Genomic DNA, 21,252 nt, shown 5'->3' on the forward strand with positions numbered 1-21,252 from the left:
CAAATCAACAGTAGACGCCGGGGCTACTGGCAAATATTGTAAATAAATGCTTGGGCATTTATTTAAAGTTTTACAGTGGTTGGTAAATTGGATAAATCATCATGGAAAGATTTTTTTTGATGACACAACTTAAACTTTAAAATCTTTGAGCCTAATAGCAAATGACAAAAGTACTATTTTCACAGTCCTACTGTTCTGAACTCTGGTTTCTGGTATTCTTTATTAAGTGAATATTAGTATTAATGTCTGAAATACCACAATTAGATTCATACATTACTCCCTGTTAATATTAATATTTACTTCAAGGGGCACAGTCAGTTTTATACACAAAGGGCAGAACATGGGTTTGTGGTGGACATGTAAATGTCTTTATAACAACCATGTAAATGTGTGTGAAGCCCTCATATTCCTCTGTTCAGTTGAGTTCAGAGAAGCCTACAGCTGCAGCCGTCTGCCTGTTACACCAGAGCTGCACCTGTGGATTGGACTTAAAATCACATAAACAGATGGACAGAGGGCCAAAACAGCCCCGCTAGTATCTGGAACTATCAAATGTTTCCTTGCCATTGGATCACATGGAAGTAGGAAATTAAAAACAAAAGGAAAATAAATCATACAGCTCTAAAAGATATTAAATACCGCGTGGTCGATATAGGTAGAGTCAAGACTGTAAATACGCGTCTGTTTCCTCCAGCTGAAGATGACTACGAAATGTGCTGTTTTGATGAAGTTACTAAACCACAGGCCTTCCACCCACAGTACGAGAGGAATCTCTTCAGCTTCCAAAAAACTCCAATTTAGTTGGGCTAAAGCCGTAAAACCCTCAGCTCTCAAAGCTGCTCTCTCACTATCTTTCTCAGTCAATCTCTAAATTTATAAACTCCAGTTCCACACTCATGATCTGGACCAATAAGGATCAATGCATCTTCCTTTATCCTTTTCTCATCTTTGAGAGAAAAGGGAGAGTCTGTATCAGCTGCAAGTTCTCTCACAACCACTCACCATCAAAGCCCTGCACTGCACTACACAAAAAACAGAAACTTGACTGTTGTGACGCACATCAAAAGGCCCTTTCCCTGACAGAGCAAGGTAACCCCCACCTGCAGAAGTGATCAAAATGTGTGAACCTGTTGCATTCTCACCATTAGCTACCACCAAAACAAACCAGCATCACCAAGGCATGAATCTGTAGTCCTACTCATGGGCAGCACAACCATGGAACTTAAACATCAACAGGGATCACACATATTTCCACGACTCCTAACAATGCTTTTTTCATTTATACCATTATGCATTTACAAAAAAGGCATTTAGCAGATCACTTTGTGGAACATTGACGAAGCATTCGCAGTATATTTTCAGTAGCCCGTCTCTTCACTAATGATAATCGCACCGCTGAAGACATCACCATCTGTACGATCGCAGTGCTATAGAACAAATGCTGCTTGGAAACAAAAAGGGAATGAGAATCCCTCTTCAAACTATGAAATTTGGAACCTCTTGGAATGGCCATTCTATTCTAACAGTCATGACATCATCCACAGAATTCTTGAAAAGTTGACTGCACAGTGTTTACTTTCTTTCTACACAGCTGAAGGGCTTTTTATCAAATCATTTAGACCTTCTGTTCTGTGTACGTTCAAAAAATAAATAAATAATATATAACACTTTTGAACACTGCTGTTTATACCTTCTTTCAAATAATATAATTAACAGTTTTCTTAATATGAAATTGGAAGTTGTATTATTAATGCATGGGTTCAAGGCAGCTGGGTGCGACAGACTGCACACACCATGAGATCTCACAGAGCCATACGGATAAGAAGGCAAATATTGACTGTGTGTATTATTAACTTGTAACTAATTCAACACCTGCTTTATTTTATCACTCCTATCCAACTCCAATTGCTCAAAGGCAACTGTGTTTTTACCTTCAAATCACAAATTGTCAGCATTCATTACATCAACACCCTTCCCTGCTCACTGTCTACTGTCTATTAATTAATTAAAACACGGTGTTCTCAAAGGCCAGTTGCATTGCGTGGACCAAGAGTAACAGACTGTTGTGTGCTACATGTTAATATTTTAATATTCAATCAAATGTATTTTTTTTTTTCTTGCAGGTTCTTTTTTTTTTTTTTTGCATGGGTAATATATATTCAAGTGCCTTGTTTGCTTTTTTTAGGCAAGTGCTTTTCCACAGCGTGCCAATAAGACTTAAAATCTTAATCCAAATTAAGCAAGACAAAAAAACTAAACAAAATGAAGGACGTGATTTTTTCAGTCAAACAGATGTGGTTTTATTTCTCACCAAACGATGTTGTTAACAATATAAAAGAACAACCAATTGGACATGCATAATGCAGCCCAGCCTATGTCTCCTAGTGTAAAGATATATAGAAATGTGTTAGTCCAGACTGCTCTACAGGGTTCTCGTACTCACTCATATTGGGGTTGTCACTGGGAGCGTCCTCAGACCTATCTGTGTCATCTTCATCATCACCAGAGGAGATAGCATCTGTGAAAAGCACATATTGTTCTGATTTGAGCACTTTTTAAACAGTTCTTGCAGATTAAATCAATTGCACGACCATTGCTTTTTATTTGACTCCCGGTGCTAGAGAGATTCTGGAAACTATTATAGTAAAAGGTTGGAGAAAATTAAAACATGCCAATTAATGTCACCAAGCAAACAACTAACACCAGGACTGATTTATCATAAGTGTTCACCAACACTGTGGGGCAATGCGAAAACTGCAACATGTTCCACGTTTCATTACCTCATCATCATTTCAAATCGTCCTAACTGATTTTGGCAGAGCAAACATGGGCAGGCTTTGATTTAAAAGCATCCTGCATAACATGTTTGTTTACAATATGAGACAGGTATTCATTACTCACCTGTTACATTCACAATGATGTAATGAGTACCACTGCCTACTGGTTTAACTGGCCTGCAAGCGTAGAAGCCCGAGTCCTTAGGCGTAGCATCTTTAATTTGCAAGCACTCCTTAGTAATGACTGTCCTATTGTTGGACCCCAATATGATCCCGTCCTTAGTCCAAGTGATGTTCTCAGCCTCCTGCAAAGGGCATCTCAGCTGCAGCAGGTCTCCTGGGTGGAAGGAGCTAACTGCCGGCTCAGAGATTTGGTATTTGGTGGGAGGTTCTGTGAAGTCCAGAGATGGAGAGGAAACAGAAAGAAGAGAATAGGAAAACAAAAAGGTCAGAAAACTGGTGACATGCGTGGATCCTCCCAAATTATTTGCACAGGAAACAAAACCCCGCCCCCCCCCCACAAAAAAAAAACCACACACACAACACCATAAGTAACCAGTGTGCTGCTGCCACCAACACCCCCATAGCCTTGGCAATCTGAGAGACAAGAGGACCATGCATGTACTGAGCAAGGAGAGTCATTAACTGTAACTGATGGCAGCAAAAACAGCCGTTGAGATCCATACAGAATTTGTTTAGGCTGATTTTAAAAAGATCACAGATACTTAGAGAGTACTTATTTGTCTGAAACATTGTACAGGATGTACAAAGTACAACTGGTATCTTCAGAAATCTTAAAACAACGTTTGGTGCACTTTAAGAACCTCTCCCTTAAGGGACATCACAGCTTGAACTGATTAAGTAGTGTAATTCTGAGTGCTATTTTCTGCTATGAATCAGCGTGCAGTTCTAGTCACTTTTTAAATAGGAGGGAATTACGTTTCAGCCCTTCACTCCGATTTTATCCATTAAGTAATTACAGAGTCCCAGAAATTGCATAGACTACAGCTTGATGTGTCCACTGTAATACTAGAATGAAGTGGTACTGTACAGATTTTGTATTTAACTTCAGTTACTTAAAACAGTATAAAAAGAAACCTTTTCTTCCCTCGGTTTAACTATGTGACTTTACATATGAAATATTGTAAACCCAAGACTTCACTGCTCTGCAGCTGGGAACCGATGAAAAGAAAAGAAACGTATCTTGGACTTGCCTGCTTAACTAAAGATAAAATGAAATGAAATGAACCCACTGCCTGCCATTCCTGTTTCAACAAGGACTCTCGCGCATACATTCCAATTATATTGTGTGTGTGCATTGTTTCACCCCCCAAGCATTAAAGGCAATTTAGAAAGAGTGGCATTTCAATCCTAGGGCAGACAGGTGGAGTGAAGAAACATTCCATTTGACTCTGCTGCCTGTACAACCCCTGAGGGGATTATCTAGAAAGGTACAACTCCCCCAGAAAAAAAAAAAATCTGCTCTACTATTTGAGCTCTCAAAGCTAAATGTCTCTTTGCTACCCAGATACATCACATTCCTTTCGCATTACAAAGCGATCAATCATGTTGCCTTCTACTGTACAGCATACATGATATTAATAATTACAGAATCCATTTGTAATGTTAATACAAAAGAAAACCAAAATATTTTCAAACGCAAGCAAAAAGGGGGCCCCAAATGGTAATGCTGCTGGTGCTAAGAGGGAAGAAATGGATTTCAAAGCCTTGCTTAATCACACCAATGTCTGGGCGATTGACTGATTGTTTCTCCATGCATTACAACTGACCACATGGTTTCAATACATATATGGTGGGAAGTTCCTACTGGTCCACAATGTTTTTGCTTGAGATAGTTTTAAAAACTATTTTTACGAATAAGCGTGTCAACCAACTCAGATGCTCAGAAGTTACAAGAAAATGTTATCAATATTCAGTATATTAAATATTAAACACACATATCATCAAACTTTTCTTAAATAATGTTGCCATACAAGCTCTTGATATCAAAACCGGCTCTGGCAGGTCCTAGCAAAAACAAATATATACAAAGCCTAAAATAAAAAAATAAAAAAAATTATAAGATCAAGTAGGACTAATGGTAAAAACACACATAGCAATAAAAAAATATGTTTTTGAATGAGAAAAGGGGCAGTAATTGTAAACACTAGTCTGTATTGACATCTCAATATTGTTTTGCAACCACAGATTTCTACTGTGCATCTTGCAGAATTACTTTCAAATTGAGAAATCAATAAAAAAATTAAAAAAATTAAAAGTTATTTCTTTGTTTAAAGCCCCCATGTGTTCCAGTAATTGTCGTTGCTGTGCAGCTCTCATCCACTCAGACCCCACACACCTGCTCCGCTTTCCTTTCTGAAACGAACCACGAGGTGACCAGACACAGCCTGCCCCGCTTCACTCGCACTTCCCCTCAGCGAACTCATGCTGACCCACCCTCACAACACGATCGAGACTTTCAGGTATACTGGATCCCACTCACACACAAACCCATTAAAAGTGTTAATATCTAAGGCGTTAGGCATTCTTAGACCTCATAAGCATACCACTCACAATTAGTCACTTATGTAACTGGTTTTGTTTTACAGTAGCACTGGAGCACACAGTCAGACTGCTTGAAATGTATTTGTTTCTGTTCATATAACAGAATTTATAAGTGATTGTGTTAGATATATATCCTGACACCTAGTACTAGCAGTGCTCTGACAAACAACAGTATCAAAAATATATTTTAAAAAATTCCCCATAGGTCCTGCGATTCAATTATCACACTGATTGCTTCACTTACACTTTTTCTAAATGTGCTAAAGCGTCAGGCTCTACAGCAGGTGAGCAGGACAAGCCTGCTAAAGCAATTTATGTAGTCTGGCAAAAATACACAACTTTCCACCGAAAGGTGTTACACAGCTACAAGCAAACGAGAAAAGCAATTCTACCGTCCCTTGACAGCAAAAAACAGCTTTGCTATTCTTTGTTTTGAGTTTAATGACTTGATAAAAGACGACAGCTAAAAGTCTCTTGCGATAAAGCCCCTAAAATCCTCAAACACTAATACAATATCAAATACAAACTCCCCAAACGCAGAGCAAGGCAAGCTGTTGGGACTTCCAGGGCCACCTGTGCTAGTTCCCAATTACTGTTGTCCACTTCTGACTCCAGTAAATTTTAATGAGTACAAAGAGATCCGTGCAGTAAAAACAAAACTGCACACATGTAACAGAAAGACAGGCATCAACAACACTACAATTTAGAAAATCATAAAACATAGATCACATCTGTCAGAAAAAAAAAAAAAGAGAATCCTGCTTTGACTAGAACAAAACAAATCTCTCGGTTGTGAGTGCGTGTACATTTGCACCCAAGCTATTATTAAAATAAGAACCCAAAATGCTGCAAAGATATTACAATTAAATACCGCATGAACTAGGTTGGCCTAATCCTTTGTCCATTTGGCTACTGTCCCTGACAAACGCTTGTCCATGTTTACCTAAAACAGCTTGCTGGTGGAACGCACAAGCCTGTAGAGTTTGAAATACCTTTATCAGTTTTATCAGCAGTTGGCAAGATCCATCACAGGAGGTGACCGAGTTTCAGGTATATTATACAGTGCAAACAGACAGTTGCCTCCCAGAATGTAGCAATACAATAGACCGCTTTTATTGTCTCTATAAACTGCGCAGCAAACAAGGGGATGAGTTTATTTAAAGGGAGGGTTTAGTACTGCAAGTCTAACTGCTGGTGTTTGGACACAAAGCCGAGGGCACAGACTCCTCCTTTACAATGAGTTCATCCACCTCACCCCATAACATGTATATTATATTTTAAATACAAAGACTACAACAGTACTGTAATAGTCAGCTTGTTTTGCTGCAGCTTTGAGAAGCAAATATAAAAGAAAGCAGCAACAGTCTTTTAAAAACAATACTTCCGAAATGTAGAATTTTTTTTAATTCTTTTTTCCCCTCCATTGTGCCTTCTATGCATTCTACTTCCCCATGCTTGCAGACTTTACACTTCCTTAAGCCCCTTTCACACTGGCAGGATCTTCCCGGGTCAGAACCGCTGTGATGCGGGTTAGCTACCCGATTTCACACTGCTTTTGATAAAAGCAGGGTTGACGGGGGTGACAGACGCAAGTAGACAACATGTGTATCAATGCCCCGGAAGCAGCTTGTTACTGACGAATCCATCCAAGCTGTCTGGATTGAACAGTCGGCCCAAACTTTAGTTAGTTAGAGTAAATGTTTCTTCGTCTCTGCTTCTATCTGGCTCATGCTGTGTCTCAAAATCAACAAGTATATGGCTAAACAGAATAAACAGAAATGTTCCTTGCTGAAGTGAAACCTTCATGCAGGCGTGGCTGTTTGTTATTGCGTTTGCTCATGAACAGCCGTCAAGCATTTTGTCTCGCTCAACCCGGGTTGAAGCCTGTCATCCAAGGTACGTGGTTTCACATTATGCAGGATTGTAACCTGGTTAGCCAGGACCAGGGTTCAGACCCAGGTAGGAGTGCAAGTATGAAAAGAGCTTTATATAGTAACATTGAAACCTACTTTCCACTACGTCATCATGCGAGCCAAAACCTGTTACTACCTGCACCAGTTAGAGGTATTTATTCTATAGATCTGTTAAGGCTCAAATCAGCAAAACTATTTAAAAAAATATTTCTAGCATTTAAAATTTGAAACAAACTTAAGGTTAACTAATAACTTAAAAAAACAAAACTCAATGAGACACCTTCAGCCACACTAATTCCTGTCTTAAGAAATTTCCGAGCCTCAATAAAAAAAAAAAAAAAAAAAAAAAATTGACTGGATACCTTTTATTCTTAAAAATAAATGCAATTTAAATGTTTACAAGCATGTACCCTTCTTGATCCATTAGCATACAGGATTATGATTTACTAGCAAGCGAGCACAGTGAGCTGCAAAAACAATTATCTGGTCATCCAAAGGGGTCCTCAACACACCTTTCTGGTTGCCAAAACCCTGAGTGCAGCAGCACTTGAGACCCTTGTATTGTATAAGACTCTCTCATAAAGCTTTCAGCATGCTTCCTGAAACGGTGCCTAAAACACAGAGAGAGCAGGTGGGACATGCTACCATTGTCTCGGCTTATCATGAAGAGGCCCCTGAAATCTGAGGGGGCTTTAATGCAGGGCTGCACAGCATTGGGAAAGAAAGAAGAGAGACAAATACACAACAGCCAGAAGATCAAATACTGTATGCAGAGTTATGAATTCCATCAGGATTGATGTTTAAGAAAGCTCTCAACAGAATTACAGCCTTCATTCAGACACTACTGGTCATTCCAAAAAAATCTGTCTGCCTGTGACCTACCATTGAAGTAGATTTTAAAAAGGTGCATTTTCAAACAGTTTAAAATATCATCTCTGCAAGGGTATCCTCGAAAATATGATCAGTACTAAAAAGTTATAAAAAATAATAAATGACCCATATAAGCTCCTACCGTTGCATTTAGCAACATGAGCACATCTGTTTGATACTGTGGCAAGCAGGTTTGGGGGGGGCGGGGAAATAAACACAATACACGGTCAACTGATTTCAGATAAAGTGGGATGCAATCATCAGAAACCAAGGGATATTGCATTCAAATGTAAAACTTAATTAACTGTGACTACTCTTATTCTTACTGAAAGCCTCCCACTTTCCAAACAGACCAGCAATGTAAGAGAGTGGAAAGTAGTTCAGGCTTAAATCCCTGGGTTTGAACGCCAAGACAGGAGAGCTAGATTAGATACAATCTAGGAGACAGATGGTCATTCCAGAAGGATTAGCCTCAATAGAGGTCTGCCTTCTGAGGTATCACCTGAGCACTGCACAGGTAAAAACACACAATCCATTAACAACTCAAACTGAACACTGGATTTTTAAGCAGGGCTTATTCTCTCAATAGTCAAACTAAAGGTCTTAAACTGAAAAGCTGGAGGGGCACAGTGCTGGCCTCGTGAACAGACTTTGCAAGATGTTTATTTAAGCAGACGAATTGTGTGTGCGTGTATGAACATTAAAGTCAAACGACAGTTTCTTCATTAAAAAGAAGAAACAAAAGAACACACTGCAAACACTGCTTTCCTGTGTGGTTTAAGGAAGTGTTTAAAAAAGAATCATTTCAAGGAATGAATAATCAAACAAACAATTGTCATGGAAAAATGCTGGAAATCGAATCACAACAATACATTTGACCACAACTTCAAACATTCATATTTTAAATACTAAAAGTAACTAAATTTAGGGACGCAAATTCAGACAAAATCATATTCGCTTAGAGTAAAGTAAACATGTACTTTCCTATGCATTAGTTACCAGCTATCCTCATATGAAGTTACTGAACACAACTCTGAACTGTTAATGTGGAAAAGTTTTTTTTTTTTTTTTTTTTTTTTTTTTATACTCCTGTAGTACAATGTGCTGAACATTATCAGTTCCACTATCGCTCAGCTTCTAAGCACGAGCCTAGGGTCAGAGCTGGAGACACAAGCTTGGTTTGCCTTCAACTGGAACGTTTGTTTTCACTGCCGAGGGATGGCTTGCCCTGACTTCATTCCTGCTGTCTTAACCTTGTGACCTCTACTGACCAGGGGAAAGCAAGATTAGGCTGTGACCTCCAAAAGGTCAAGCAGACACCAGGTGGGCTATCAATATTGGAACTTCATTAGCTGGCGATGAGAGCCATAGCGTTTCTCTCTTGTTCTCAAGTAACAGAATAAGCAAGCTTCCAATCTTTCATACTTGATGACAGACCCCTTATATATGTTTCATGTGAGGATTTATTTGAAAGAGACATTTGAATTAAATCTTACATAAGCTCCATGCAGCCTAACCATCTTGCTTCTCTTAAGGGAAGTATTCAGTACACCATTTTAAAAACTAAGAAAAGTCTGTGCTTACTACCACTGCATACTGAAATAACTTTACCACCGAGTTGTCCAAAAAAAGGTTTAGTTCACTAGCCATTATAATGAGCAGTTTTCTATACAGTAGGAGGCTGTGTGCTCTGGTGTTAAAGAAAAGGGCTTGTAACCAGGAGGTCCCCGGTTCAAATCTGGCTCAGCCACTCACTCATTGTGTGACCCAGAGCCTAAACTCCTTGGGCTGCATCTTTTGGGAGAGAATTTGCTGTAAGTGACTCTGCAGATTATGCAGAGTTCACACACCATAGTCTCTGTAAGTCACCTTGGATAAAGGCATCTGCTAAATAAATAATAATAATAATAATAATAAATAACAACAATAACTTACCATCAGGTTCTGCAGTTGTGTCTTCTGACAAATCGTATGGAGGCCGTGCTAACGAAAGTGTTGCCATGGAGACCATGGCCAGACATAGGAGGCAACCCCAAGTGAACATCCTGTTATTGGAAATTCCTGATCCTTCCATGGAACCCCATCTTGCCTCTAATCCCATCAGAGAACCTCTGCAGTACCATGAACTGAAAGCTGCTTGATACACCAAGTCGTTTTTTTCTTTTCACCTCTGGCTGTTGCGGGAAGAGCGAGAAAAGCCAGCAAGAGAGACAGAGAAAGAGAGAGAGAGGAGAGAGAATTAGTCTGAGTGGAACGACCCTGAATGTCAATTTCTAATCTTGAGAAATGCCCCAAGGGAAAACAAATACTACTCTTACTCCTGCAATGTGTGAGAATCAAGTTATTTTTCAATTCTCTCAAGTTTCTATCAACACCTCCAGTGTAAGCAAAACCCTTCTTGTTTTTGCAAGTACTATTACTCCTCACTGCTTATGCACATTAAAATGCCAGCAGATCTATGTGCAAGCAACAGCTCCAGTAGAACATCGTTCTTAAAATGGAAACGCCTCTACCTCAAAAAAAAAAAAGATTCCGATTTAAAACACTGCACTTAACAAGCCAAACCACAAACAAGAATTCCAGGTTCAAGTTTTAGAATAGGTCTTTGTATCTTTTTTTTTTTTTTTTTTTTTTTTTTATTCCAAAAGGTACTCTTTACTGACAATACAAGTCACTTGTTTTAAAATTGATTTTTAAAAAGCCAAAAATGTACTAGTGCAAGTTAAAAGCTGCCTGTCTGATGTCGTCTAGCAATTAAAACCGTCTGAAATAAGCAAGGCAAAATGAAATAGTGTGTTTTCAAATGAACGACTATAGAAAGCATGCCACATATGTTTATGGTATCGGATTTAATGGCTATTTTACGTGGATAAATGGATTACAATTACACAAAAAAGCCTCAAGAGTTTAAACATTTTTTCAAACGCAACCACTTCAAAAGAAATCCAGTGACAATGTTGGAAAATGGGGTTCTGGGCCAAGTCTGAGTAAAAAAAAAAGCAATCAGCAACACGCAATCCCCTGAATGGCACGGCGAAACCGCTGGTACACACCAGCTCGCGGTGCAAGTCAATAGCATCCGCGCGCAGCGTTCGAAACCTACTAACCAAAAATACACATCCGTGCATAACACCGCAACAAATTCCAACGCCAGGTTGTAAATAGTTTCTTAAATAAGTGTAGTTAACTCCCTGAATGTAATCCTACTGCAATGAAAAACAAAATACAAATTGTATTTCAAACGCATCCTTGCCCTTTTTTGATCTTGGAATGCAAATTACATTTGAAAAATACCATTCTGTGGTAAAATAAGTAAATAGTTATAATTCTCGCTTTAAAAAAAAAAAAAAAAAAAAAAAAAAAAAAAAAAAAAAAAAAAACGTGTTTTAAACGCATACAGCACATACATGTCCAGGAAGCTTTTTTATACATAAATATACTTTCTTTTAAAGCCAACATATGCATATAGCCGGTGTGTTACTCTCAAATGCGGTTTGTAAAACGGATTGCGAATCTCGACGGCATTATTCAGTGTTTAAATTAATTAGCATGTTGCTGTAATGTGTATGTAAATCTTGTTTGCAATAGAGTCTGTAGGTGGTCTAACACTGCATTCAAAGCTGCTGTCCCTTCTGAGCTTTTACATTACGTTCTCACCCTCAGGGTACCCAAAATGTGACAGTTATATTGAGCGCTTTTGTTTCTTATTTTTAAAAAGCACACTCAAGTCTAAGGTCAGTTGACCATTATGTAATCGACGTGGCGAGACTTTGGCACGTCTTTTAATCGAGTCAGGGTAATAAACGCGTTGTGCCCTTTAAGCCGACTCTTTCAACAATCATTCTAGGTCGTTCAACGAACATTTTCTGGTTTACTATCAGGTAATGAGATACAGCTGAGCCGAGTTAACTGGTGTTCAGTACAGCAGCCTTCAACGCGGCGCTAACACCCACTCTGCGAGTTGGCTTCTCGAAGCGGTGTGTGACTCCAGCAAATTCCAACGTTCTTGTGAACCAATTAGATTAAGGGGAAAAAGAAAATTGGGTGTTATTAAAACAAAAAGAGCAAGGAAAAGGAACTAGAACAGAGCATTACTAAAAAAGGCGCTGCCCTAAGATCAGTGCCCGCTCTCGTCTTCCGATGTGAAACTTAAATGTACCTACTGCTGTTGATTTCAATGTGTAGTTTTTAAAGTTGTGTTCTAGAGTATAAAATATCCACGTCTTGCGATAGAAAATGTGAAAGCATCGCAGGCTTTTGTATTAGTGTGTGAAGACCTCAGTGACTGACTGCCAAACTAATGACCCTCCCTCTCAAAATAAAACAAAAACGGACACCACACAACACATATCTGTACCAATTACCTCCTGATGCATCAAACAGAGGGAGTCTGACAACATTCCTCCAAGCTACATATACAGTGTGCAAATACTAGTATTGTTTTAACAAGTAACTGCTTGCACTGCACCAGACATTTCTCCCAACTGGTTTGCGTTGTGATTCTACCCCCCGTTTACAGAATTACCGAATGTAACAGAGTTTTGCTTTAATTGTAGCAAGAAAGAAGTACTATACACTTCTCTCCAAAACGTATTACTAATTAGCAAAGCTGATAATACATCTGTTGTAATTTAAATATCGATAGAACGAACCTTTTTTTTTTTTTTTTAACCAAAAGAAACATATTTTAAAACTGAAAATATTAGTCATTTTTATTATAATAATAATAAATCTGACAACACTTGCCCATATGTTTCTTTAATATACAGGGGTACTTTAAAAGCCGTAAAATGTAGAAATCACGGCTCAAGTAAAGAAAACATTGTCTTAGTTATGTTAATGTGTTAATTTCTCTTCAAATTATTTTAGTTTACAACCTTTCAGATGAAATTCTGTTTTTGTTCATCCTGAATAGTCCGCGGCGACTGGGTTTGAGCACGATCTGCATTTCCATTCATATCCTACAGAAGTGTTCGAGGCACCGATTGCAGCTATTGAAATGTAAATCAGATTCACAATGAAACGCTCAAGGATCTGGAAGATATTTACAACCACCATTGCAGTTTCTATGGGAAACTGTTCCTTCCATTAAAATCATGCGATCATGTAAACGAGGCTACAAGAGGGGGAAAACAAATTAAGTGCGTGTACTTCAACCCAGTTCTTGTCAAACTCGGAAAAAAAAACAATTCTGCTCATCGTAAACAGAAATTTAGGGAACACTTCAAGAATAGCATGAATCCCTTTGCACACAGTAGACAGACTGAAAACAAAGTTATTTTTTAGCAAAAAAAAAAAAAAAAAAAAAAAAAAATTAGAAAACGTAACATTCGTATAAACCCCAAATTACACAATAGTAACGATTATCTTAATAATAATAATAATAATAATAATAATAAAAAAGTAATAAACTTAATATGGTCCAAGTCTGTCAAACTCAATGTCAAAACTGTATCAAAAGTATGCCTTTTGGACAATGCAGTTAGGCCGACAAGTAGCAAGTAGTCGTACGAGGGAAAACCTGGAGGAAAACTTCGCTCACGAGCGCCAGCAGAATGATAAAAGCTATACTGACACGACATAGAAAACAAACCAAGCAACACAATACCAACTTAATCAGCATTTGTCTTCCCTACGTTTTCATTCAACACATTTCCATTCTGAAAGCTGTAATTTTCTGCAAGCGAACCCCTAGAAAGATAATTACCTTCGAGTTTAAAAAGTCGCAGAGAAACCAATCTGGCTGTGCCCTGCAGCAGGCGTGTGCATGGGATGAATCAAAGCGAGGAATGCAAGCTCCCTTGGGGACGTCTCCTCGCGTAATACCAGCACGCCACTAACTCCACTTTTAAGCTCTCAAAATCAGTAAGGCAGAAGAAAAATCAGTGGGCTACAACCGTGCAAAACAGGACCCTTTAAAAACCCGCTCCTGCGTTATAGATCCCACGTGAAATGTTGTGCAGTGACAACAGAAGTCAGTGATAACTTTTTTTCCCCCACCAAATGCCTCTATTATTATTATTATTATTATTATTATTATTATTATTATTATTATTATTATTATTATTATTCAGCAATGCCAAACTCCAGAACACGAAATGTGTAAAAGTATACGACAACTCCAAAGTGAAAGCAGATCCAGTAGATTAGAAATCTCTCCATGCACGTCTTTCTCCTCCGTGGAAACCTTGTAATCTCAAAACTTTGTCAGGTTTACAAAGCACTCTTTTTTAGAGCTAAACTCACTCCTCTAGCCCCCTCCCTCAGCCTGTAACCCAAGATGTTTCCTGAACTTGGCTACGCAAAGCCCGCCTCCACCAATCACGTCGCTTCACTCGTGTATGTTCAACTTCGTGGGACAGACAGCACCCCTTCTTTCCACTGGCTTGGCCAGGCTGGCTGTGCTCTACTGTAGATTAAGGTTTTCTTTTTTTGTGCAACTCTTTTGCTCACAGAACGCCTCCAAGTGGTTCAATTTGTTAGGGATAAAAACACAGGAAAGAAGTTAACCCATTACCTGGATCTGTATTTTACAACAACTGTACAGCATAATCGACGTTACATTCGTTTTAAAACCGTTATCACGCTTTTTATCATTTTTGCCAACTTCGAATTTTTGGTTCTGGTGAAAACTTTTTTTCCCCCCATTAAAGACAAAATATAAAACCATATTAGAAACATTTAATTTTTTTTAAACATATTCCATTTAATTGAATAACTGCTGATTGTTTCAATTCTTTTTTCTTTCCTACTGTATTTTGCTGAAGATTTCAGGTGTTAACTTTGATTGACACACACTATAGAGCAATTGAAACATATATTGAGAAGACTGCAAAGACGTTGCAAACAATAATTAACCTTTTAAAATTGTGAGGCAAAAACTTTTGAAGGCAATGAACACATTGATAATATTCTGCATACAACCTTTAGGCAAATGAGCATTGAACTTACAGGATAGGTATCTACTGTAACACATTTCTTCTGATTTCCAAATTATCTTTGAAGCCATGAGTTACAACAATCCTCTAACAAGCATGTGTGTAAACGTTGTTTTAAGTTATGTTTATATAAAAACAATCATGTCCCCACCACAAGTAATACATACTCTCTCCAATCATGTTTTAACCATCTGAGGTGGTTTACTTCAACTAAAATATTTCAGTTGGAAATTATGACTAGCTACTCATCATTGCTAATTGTTTGTGTGCCCAGAGACATCAACCTCATTAATAATTCCAATAATCTGTGCAAAACTATTATATAGCACCTTTAAAATGCCCCCTCATATATATTTATACAACATGCAGGTAGCCTTCCTTCCACATTTAAGGTAGAATATTACAGTTTAAAAAAAAAAAAAAAATCTTCTCTAACATTCATGTTATTTGATTCTTGTCTTTTTCTGTTTGTCATCATTAAAGCTTTTTTTTAAAGACGCTAAAGCACAACCATGTTCATAGCAAGCTGAAGACCATTTCAAGAACCTTAGTTCAGTAACATCATAGGGACTTTTGACATCATCAGTGATTATTAGTCTCACCTGCAACACCTGTGTGAGCTTCCCTGCTGACAGGTCTGCTGGTTGAGTTAACTGCAGCTGCTAACGAGATGCATCATGCCTGCTGTTGTATTTATTTATTTATTTATTTTATATATAGGGATGTCATTATTATATGAAGTATTGAATCTCAAAGAATATACATTTGTGTTCATTTGAGGTGTTGGTGAGTCTTGTAATCACATTAGCCTCGCTCTCTAACCTTTCGTCTCATTCTGATGCTGCTAAAAGCCCTTGTGGGATAATGAACTAAGGCAACTTGAAATGAACTTTAGCAGATAGGGTTGTGCCTATGGACTTTGCTGAGATAAACCTTTTGTTTAGCTCAGCAAAGACAAGACAGGAGTTGGAAACCTAACACGAATGACATGCAGGTAAGAGAATAATCCATAAAAAAAAAAAAAAAAAAAAAAACCTTTTCAGTCTACATTGGCATATTGAGGATATGGGGAAAACAATACAAATTTGATTTGGAATATCTAGATCCTGAGATGACACGTGACCCTGACATAATGGTTTGAAATGTCTAGATCCTGAGGTCAATATATCATGATCTTCATTAATACATTTCTATCATTTTTTTTTCCATTGTCCTTAAATAAGCCACCATACCATTCTAACTTTAAAAAGCAACAAAATAAGATATTGTTTTGTTTTGTATTAAATGCATGCTGACAGGAGAGATGCTAATAGGAGGGCTACTGTACTAGCAGCCTAACAAAACTCAGAGCACAATTTGGTCAATTCTATTCTTAATAATGTTAACTAAGTAATTAATGCTGTTTTGTTTTTTTAATATATTAGGATAAATGATCACCAGGAAACATGCTAAAACCATTATTATTGGCCTGCTATTGTATAATGTTCTAATCCTAATTCGAACATGTCTTTATTTTTCATCTTCTTCATAATGAGTTCCACCACTCATTGACAATGTGATACTGTAGCTGCCGTATTTCTCACATAAAATAATTGCAAAAAAACAGGAAGCCATCACCCTGTTCACCCAGCACCTCTGAATGCTTGTAGATGGGAAGCATTCCACTCACAAACAACAACATAGACGGGTATTTCTGTGTTTCCGATGCAATTTAGCAGTGAAAGGATGGACAGGCTAATCAACGTGGCTTGATTTACCCAAATGAGCCCCCATTCAAAACAGCAACCTCTCAGAGAAATGCAAAAGGCGTGTATGGAATAGGATAACAATTGTATCATCAAATTTAGGCACCAAACTATCTCAGCAGGCCTAGGGAGCCATTCACATCATTTGGGCCTTTTGAATGAGGGGGAGGGGGGATAATCTCTTCACCGCTTTCTCTCAAAGTAGCTGGAGCCCACTTTAAAAAGGTTGGATTGAATAAGAATGGGAGCTGCTAATAAGCCTATTAATGAAGCCCCACAGTGTGGTGTGAATGGGAACAGGCTCTGCCTCAGCTGAAGCTCAAGACCAGTGGCAGTAAAGCCATCAGGCCTAAAAGGTGACAGTTTGGGCTGGAATAGGAACAATAACTCAAGGATTCCAGGAACATAAAGGAGAGACAAGACTGCCATTCACTCCATCTCCACCCCCAGCTGAGTTCTATTTTCCTCTCCTCTTCCTTTCTCCTTTCTGAATGTCTTCAGTAGCGCTCCTTCTCTCATCATAACTCATTGAGGCCTCCCTCTTTTCTCCCTAATTTGGTCATGGAGCATCAATGAAGGAGCCCAACACTGTAGAAAAGGAGAGGTCACCGAAGTGCCATTGCGTTATGCAGCGCCCCACAGAACAGGCAACAGAATGCGCGACCTTCAACACAATGATGAGAAAATCCTTTTCAGAATGGAGGTCGTCTGGTTCACATAGAGATCTGGAGGAGTGCGTTTGCCGTGGCCAAGGTGAAGTACTTCTCTGAAATCATAACTGTGGGGCACAGTAAATCCAATGTTCTCTAAGACCAATGACCAAATCCTACATCCAGCCACTGACAGATCCATCTCCCGTTGATCCTCCTCTCTTACCTGTCATGATTTCTCTCCTTTCTTTTGGAACAAAATTGATTATTCTCTATTCTACGCTCTCCCAACACAAACCCAGTTTACTCCTTGACCGTCTTGACTCTCCTCCGGTTGCTCCTCCTGCCCTCTCCTTCTCTTCCTCTTTCCATTGCTGATGTCTCCGGCCTACTGTTAAAATCAACTACTGCCATGTGCCCCTTGGACACATGGCCAACTAACCTTGTCCATCTCTGTACTTCTGGTCTTGCTCCTTTCATTATACACACTCTCAGCCTGTCTCTGGACTCTGGCTTGGTTCCTGCTGCCCTTAAGATTGCCTGAGTTACGCTGGTACTCAAAAAACCCTTCCTCGACCCGGCTGACTTATCTAATTTCCGTCCCATCTCCAGTTTCCCTTTTTTCTCCAAAACCCTCAAAAAGGCTTTAGCCGGTCAGCTAATGAAACATCTCATGGATGACAATCTACTTGAATCTCTACAGTCTGGCTTCCAGCCGCATTACAGTATTGAAAGTGCTATGCTCCGGATTGTGAATGATTTGCTTAATGCTGATGCTGCTGCTCCCTCTGTCGTTGTCCTCCTTGACCTAACAGACGCTTTTGACACCATAGATCATGGCATTCTTCTTTACCGCCTTGAGAAGTATGCTGGGATCTCTGGTGCCTGTCTCTCCTGGATGTCCTCCTACCTATCCGTTTCCGTATCTGTTTCCTATGCTGGATGCAGTGATGTCGCAAACCCAGTCACTTGTGGTGTCCCCCAAGGATCTGTTCTTGGGCCCCTTCTCTTCAATATTGTCATGCTTCCCTTGGGCCATCTCATCCACCAACACAGCCTCGTGTTTCACTCCTATACTGACAAAACCCACCTCTACTTAAAACTCAACCCTGGAAGCCCCTCTGCCATGGTTCGGCTCTCGGCTTGCATTCAAAACATAAAGGCCTGGATGTCTACCAGTTTTCTTCAGCTGAACACTCCTGATTCACTGGTACAGTACTCCCCTGACTGCCCAACTTCCACCTAATATGCTCCTGTTAACTATCAGTAAATGTACTGTATTCAAGCCCCAAAAACACACAAGACTATAGTGCTGCAGATCGGAGCCTCTCACCGTGCTGCTTCTAAAATGCCTTAAATCATGTAATAAAATATTGTAGTGTTTGTAAAGCACAGTATAATTAATAAAGGCTGCCCTTGTATAAATGCTGCCCCCGTTTTTGGCCCGCAGTCATTTTGATCAAGTTAAAATAAACACTGCGGGTCCAAATTAAAGTATATTATTATATTGTTATGTTTCATCTGCCTGGCCTCCTCACTCAAACAACAGGGAATTAAATTTTGTTCCACTGTGTCCAGGACTATCACAGTGGTCCCTCCTTTTTCCACAAGTATTGGCTCTCTATCGCTAGACTTGAGATTGACAGTCATCACTGCCCTATTGGAGACAGAAGCTGATTCAATGCATTTTTTTCTTCAGAATAATGAGTGATAACAAATTACTATATACTACTAAAAAGTAGTACTATAGATGTACTAAAAAAAAATTACAATACTCGTTACGGATTCTTGTTTCTGCTCAGACTAGGGCACACCTCTGAAAAGGACAATATAGTGTCAGTTTCTTTCTGATCATTGATAAAACATTTCCCTTGCATGTTGTAATAATTGTTTCTATGGCTATTTAACCAAAATTAGTGCCAAAGTCCCTGAAAGTTTAAATGAAATCCTGGTCTACCAAATCTCAGCAATTTCAAAAGTAGCTTTAGTCCACTTTATGTTCCCCCTTTCTACTTATACAATTAATTAAACCACATCAGTTCAATAAACCCACTGAATCACTTCCTGAATTAAATCAGAAACAAATGTTTTTAACCGAGAGGTTACATAAAGCATTTGTTTTACATTTGACTTCAAATCACCAAAGCAGCACAATCCTATCATTGACTGCTGGCAGACAGCCATTATTTATACATTATGGCGTAATAACCTGACTTGTGCTTTATTTAAGAGTTTTTTGCTCCATAAATGCAATAATTATCTGTCCAAAAACATAAAAAAACTTAACAGTCCTGCAAGCACAAACTGAAACAATTACTTGAAAACATGTAAATTTAGAAAAAAAGGTGACAGTTGTTTAATGAATGTGTGTTTGAAAACTGGACAATCTCATTATGCAAATTGTCGAAGTTCACAGTTGATCTCAAAGATAGCCTTGTTTATCTAGCAGCTCAACTGACCTAGATGTTCATCTAGCAGACGAAGGCCGTGGAAGGGCTTTCCTTTGTTGCGTGTCAATAGCTCAAGACACCTCCAGAAAACTGAATGCATTTTCAAGGTGCTAATGACGGTGACCACTTGACACCTCATCCCACTCTCAGGAGGCTTCTTTCAGTCATGATTCAGAGCTGGGTTAAGGGCACAGCTCTCTCTCTCTCACTACAGGATCTTCAATGAACTTGAAGAGCATATCAGACCTGAGAAAGACAGGCAAGTTCAGAGAAGCAGTGATGGACAACAACTGTTCTTGGTCAACCTTTTCTTAGAATATAGAATGTTTTAACTGTTTACTATCCTATTGTGTGTGTGTGTGACTTGGAAATGTTGCTACTGTATACGAGGCTTACACATTTTTTCAACCAGTTTCAAGAAAAAAAAGTCTTAAATACTGAATTTAAGTGGTTTTAAATAATTACCACTAGAGGTGTAATTGTAATTGCTGTCCCCTCTGATACATTTTATAGCATATACTAGAGTTTCAGCTGTGTAACTTTCCTAAGTTTCTCTTAAAGGGAAAGTGTGTTTTCTGTATGCCCCACAAACCTATACTGCAGCCCTACTGAACAGCAGAAGACATATAAATGCTTGTTTCAGGATCAGCCTTAATCGCTAGAGAATATTTTCAAATCTCCCCACCTCCCCCTCAGGCAAAGATCATCCCAATACTGATAGCTCCACTTTAACCAGCTTGATTCAGATTCAGAACATCTGCGGGGAGGGGGTTAAATTTCCCTGCACCCCCCAAAAAAGTTTTAATTGTTTGTTTATTGTTTAATAGTATTGTTTTATTGTTAATTATAACCTGTACCTGGCTATCATTGTAAATTAGAGCCAGGTGCAAAGGGTATATACAGAGAGCAGTCTGCTCAGGGCTGCTGTGTGAAAAGCCCGCTTCATTGTGTGCTCAAGCGTATCAAGAGAAAAAACAAAAGTACTGTGTATAGTTTTTGTTATTCGTTAAGAATGTGTTTTTAGTTAGGTTCCTGGTCTGTTTAGTTAGTGCTTGAGGAGAGAGAGGTTTTGTTGTTGTTTATTTTTTGTTATTAAAAATAGCACGTAAACGTTTTAAACTCCATTTCTCTGTGTGCTGGGTCTGTTTGAAAGGGGCAACAAACGTGAGTGAGTGGTCACTCAATCACAATTAGAGGCCCCTGAGAATGTCTCTATATGTCACATTTTAAAATTAGACAAATGTTTCTTATTTTAATGATCTAAGCAGTGGTGGATCCTAATGCAAACGCTGTAAAATGTATGCACCAGACTTTGTCAATATTTCTGTGATGAGTCAAAGGGAT

The 21,252-nt window shown here is 38.7% G+C and overlaps 1 protein-coding gene across 7 annotated transcripts in view; it reads right to left on the reverse strand.

The window, feature by feature from the left end:
* fgfr2 (fibroblast growth factor receptor 2) overlaps positions 1-14,354 on the reverse strand; it is a 48,723-nt gene extending 34,369 nt beyond the window's left edge. For 4 of the 7 annotated variants that reach the window (XM_041269254.1, XM_041269249.1, XM_041269255.1 and 1 more), the window contains exons 1-4: positions 13,833-14,351; positions 10,061-10,299; positions 2,902-3,168; positions 2,444-2,518 (exon numbers count right to left, since the gene is read on the reverse strand). In XM_041269254.1, the coding sequence (XP_041125188.1) occupies positions 2,444-2,518; positions 2,902-3,168; positions 10,061-10,226 (508 nt within the window). In that variant the 5' untranslated portion in view covers positions 10,227-10,299; positions 13,833-14,351. Of the gene's footprint in view, positions 1-2,443; positions 2,519-2,901; positions 3,169-10,060; positions 10,300-13,002; positions 13,374-13,832 lie in introns of those variants that run through there. The other 3 variants (XM_041269252.1, XM_041269253.1, XM_041269250.1) reach the window with 3 other exon arrangements.
* Between the last annotated feature and the right edge of the window lie 6,898 nt (positions 14,355-21,252).

Source organism: Polyodon spathula, chromosome 13 (genome assembly GCF_017654505.1).
Source record: "Polyodon spathula isolate WHYD16114869_AA chromosome 13, ASM1765450v1, whole genome shotgun sequence".
NCBI lineage: Eukaryota > Metazoa > Chordata > Actinopteri > Acipenseriformes > Polyodontidae > Polyodon > Polyodon spathula.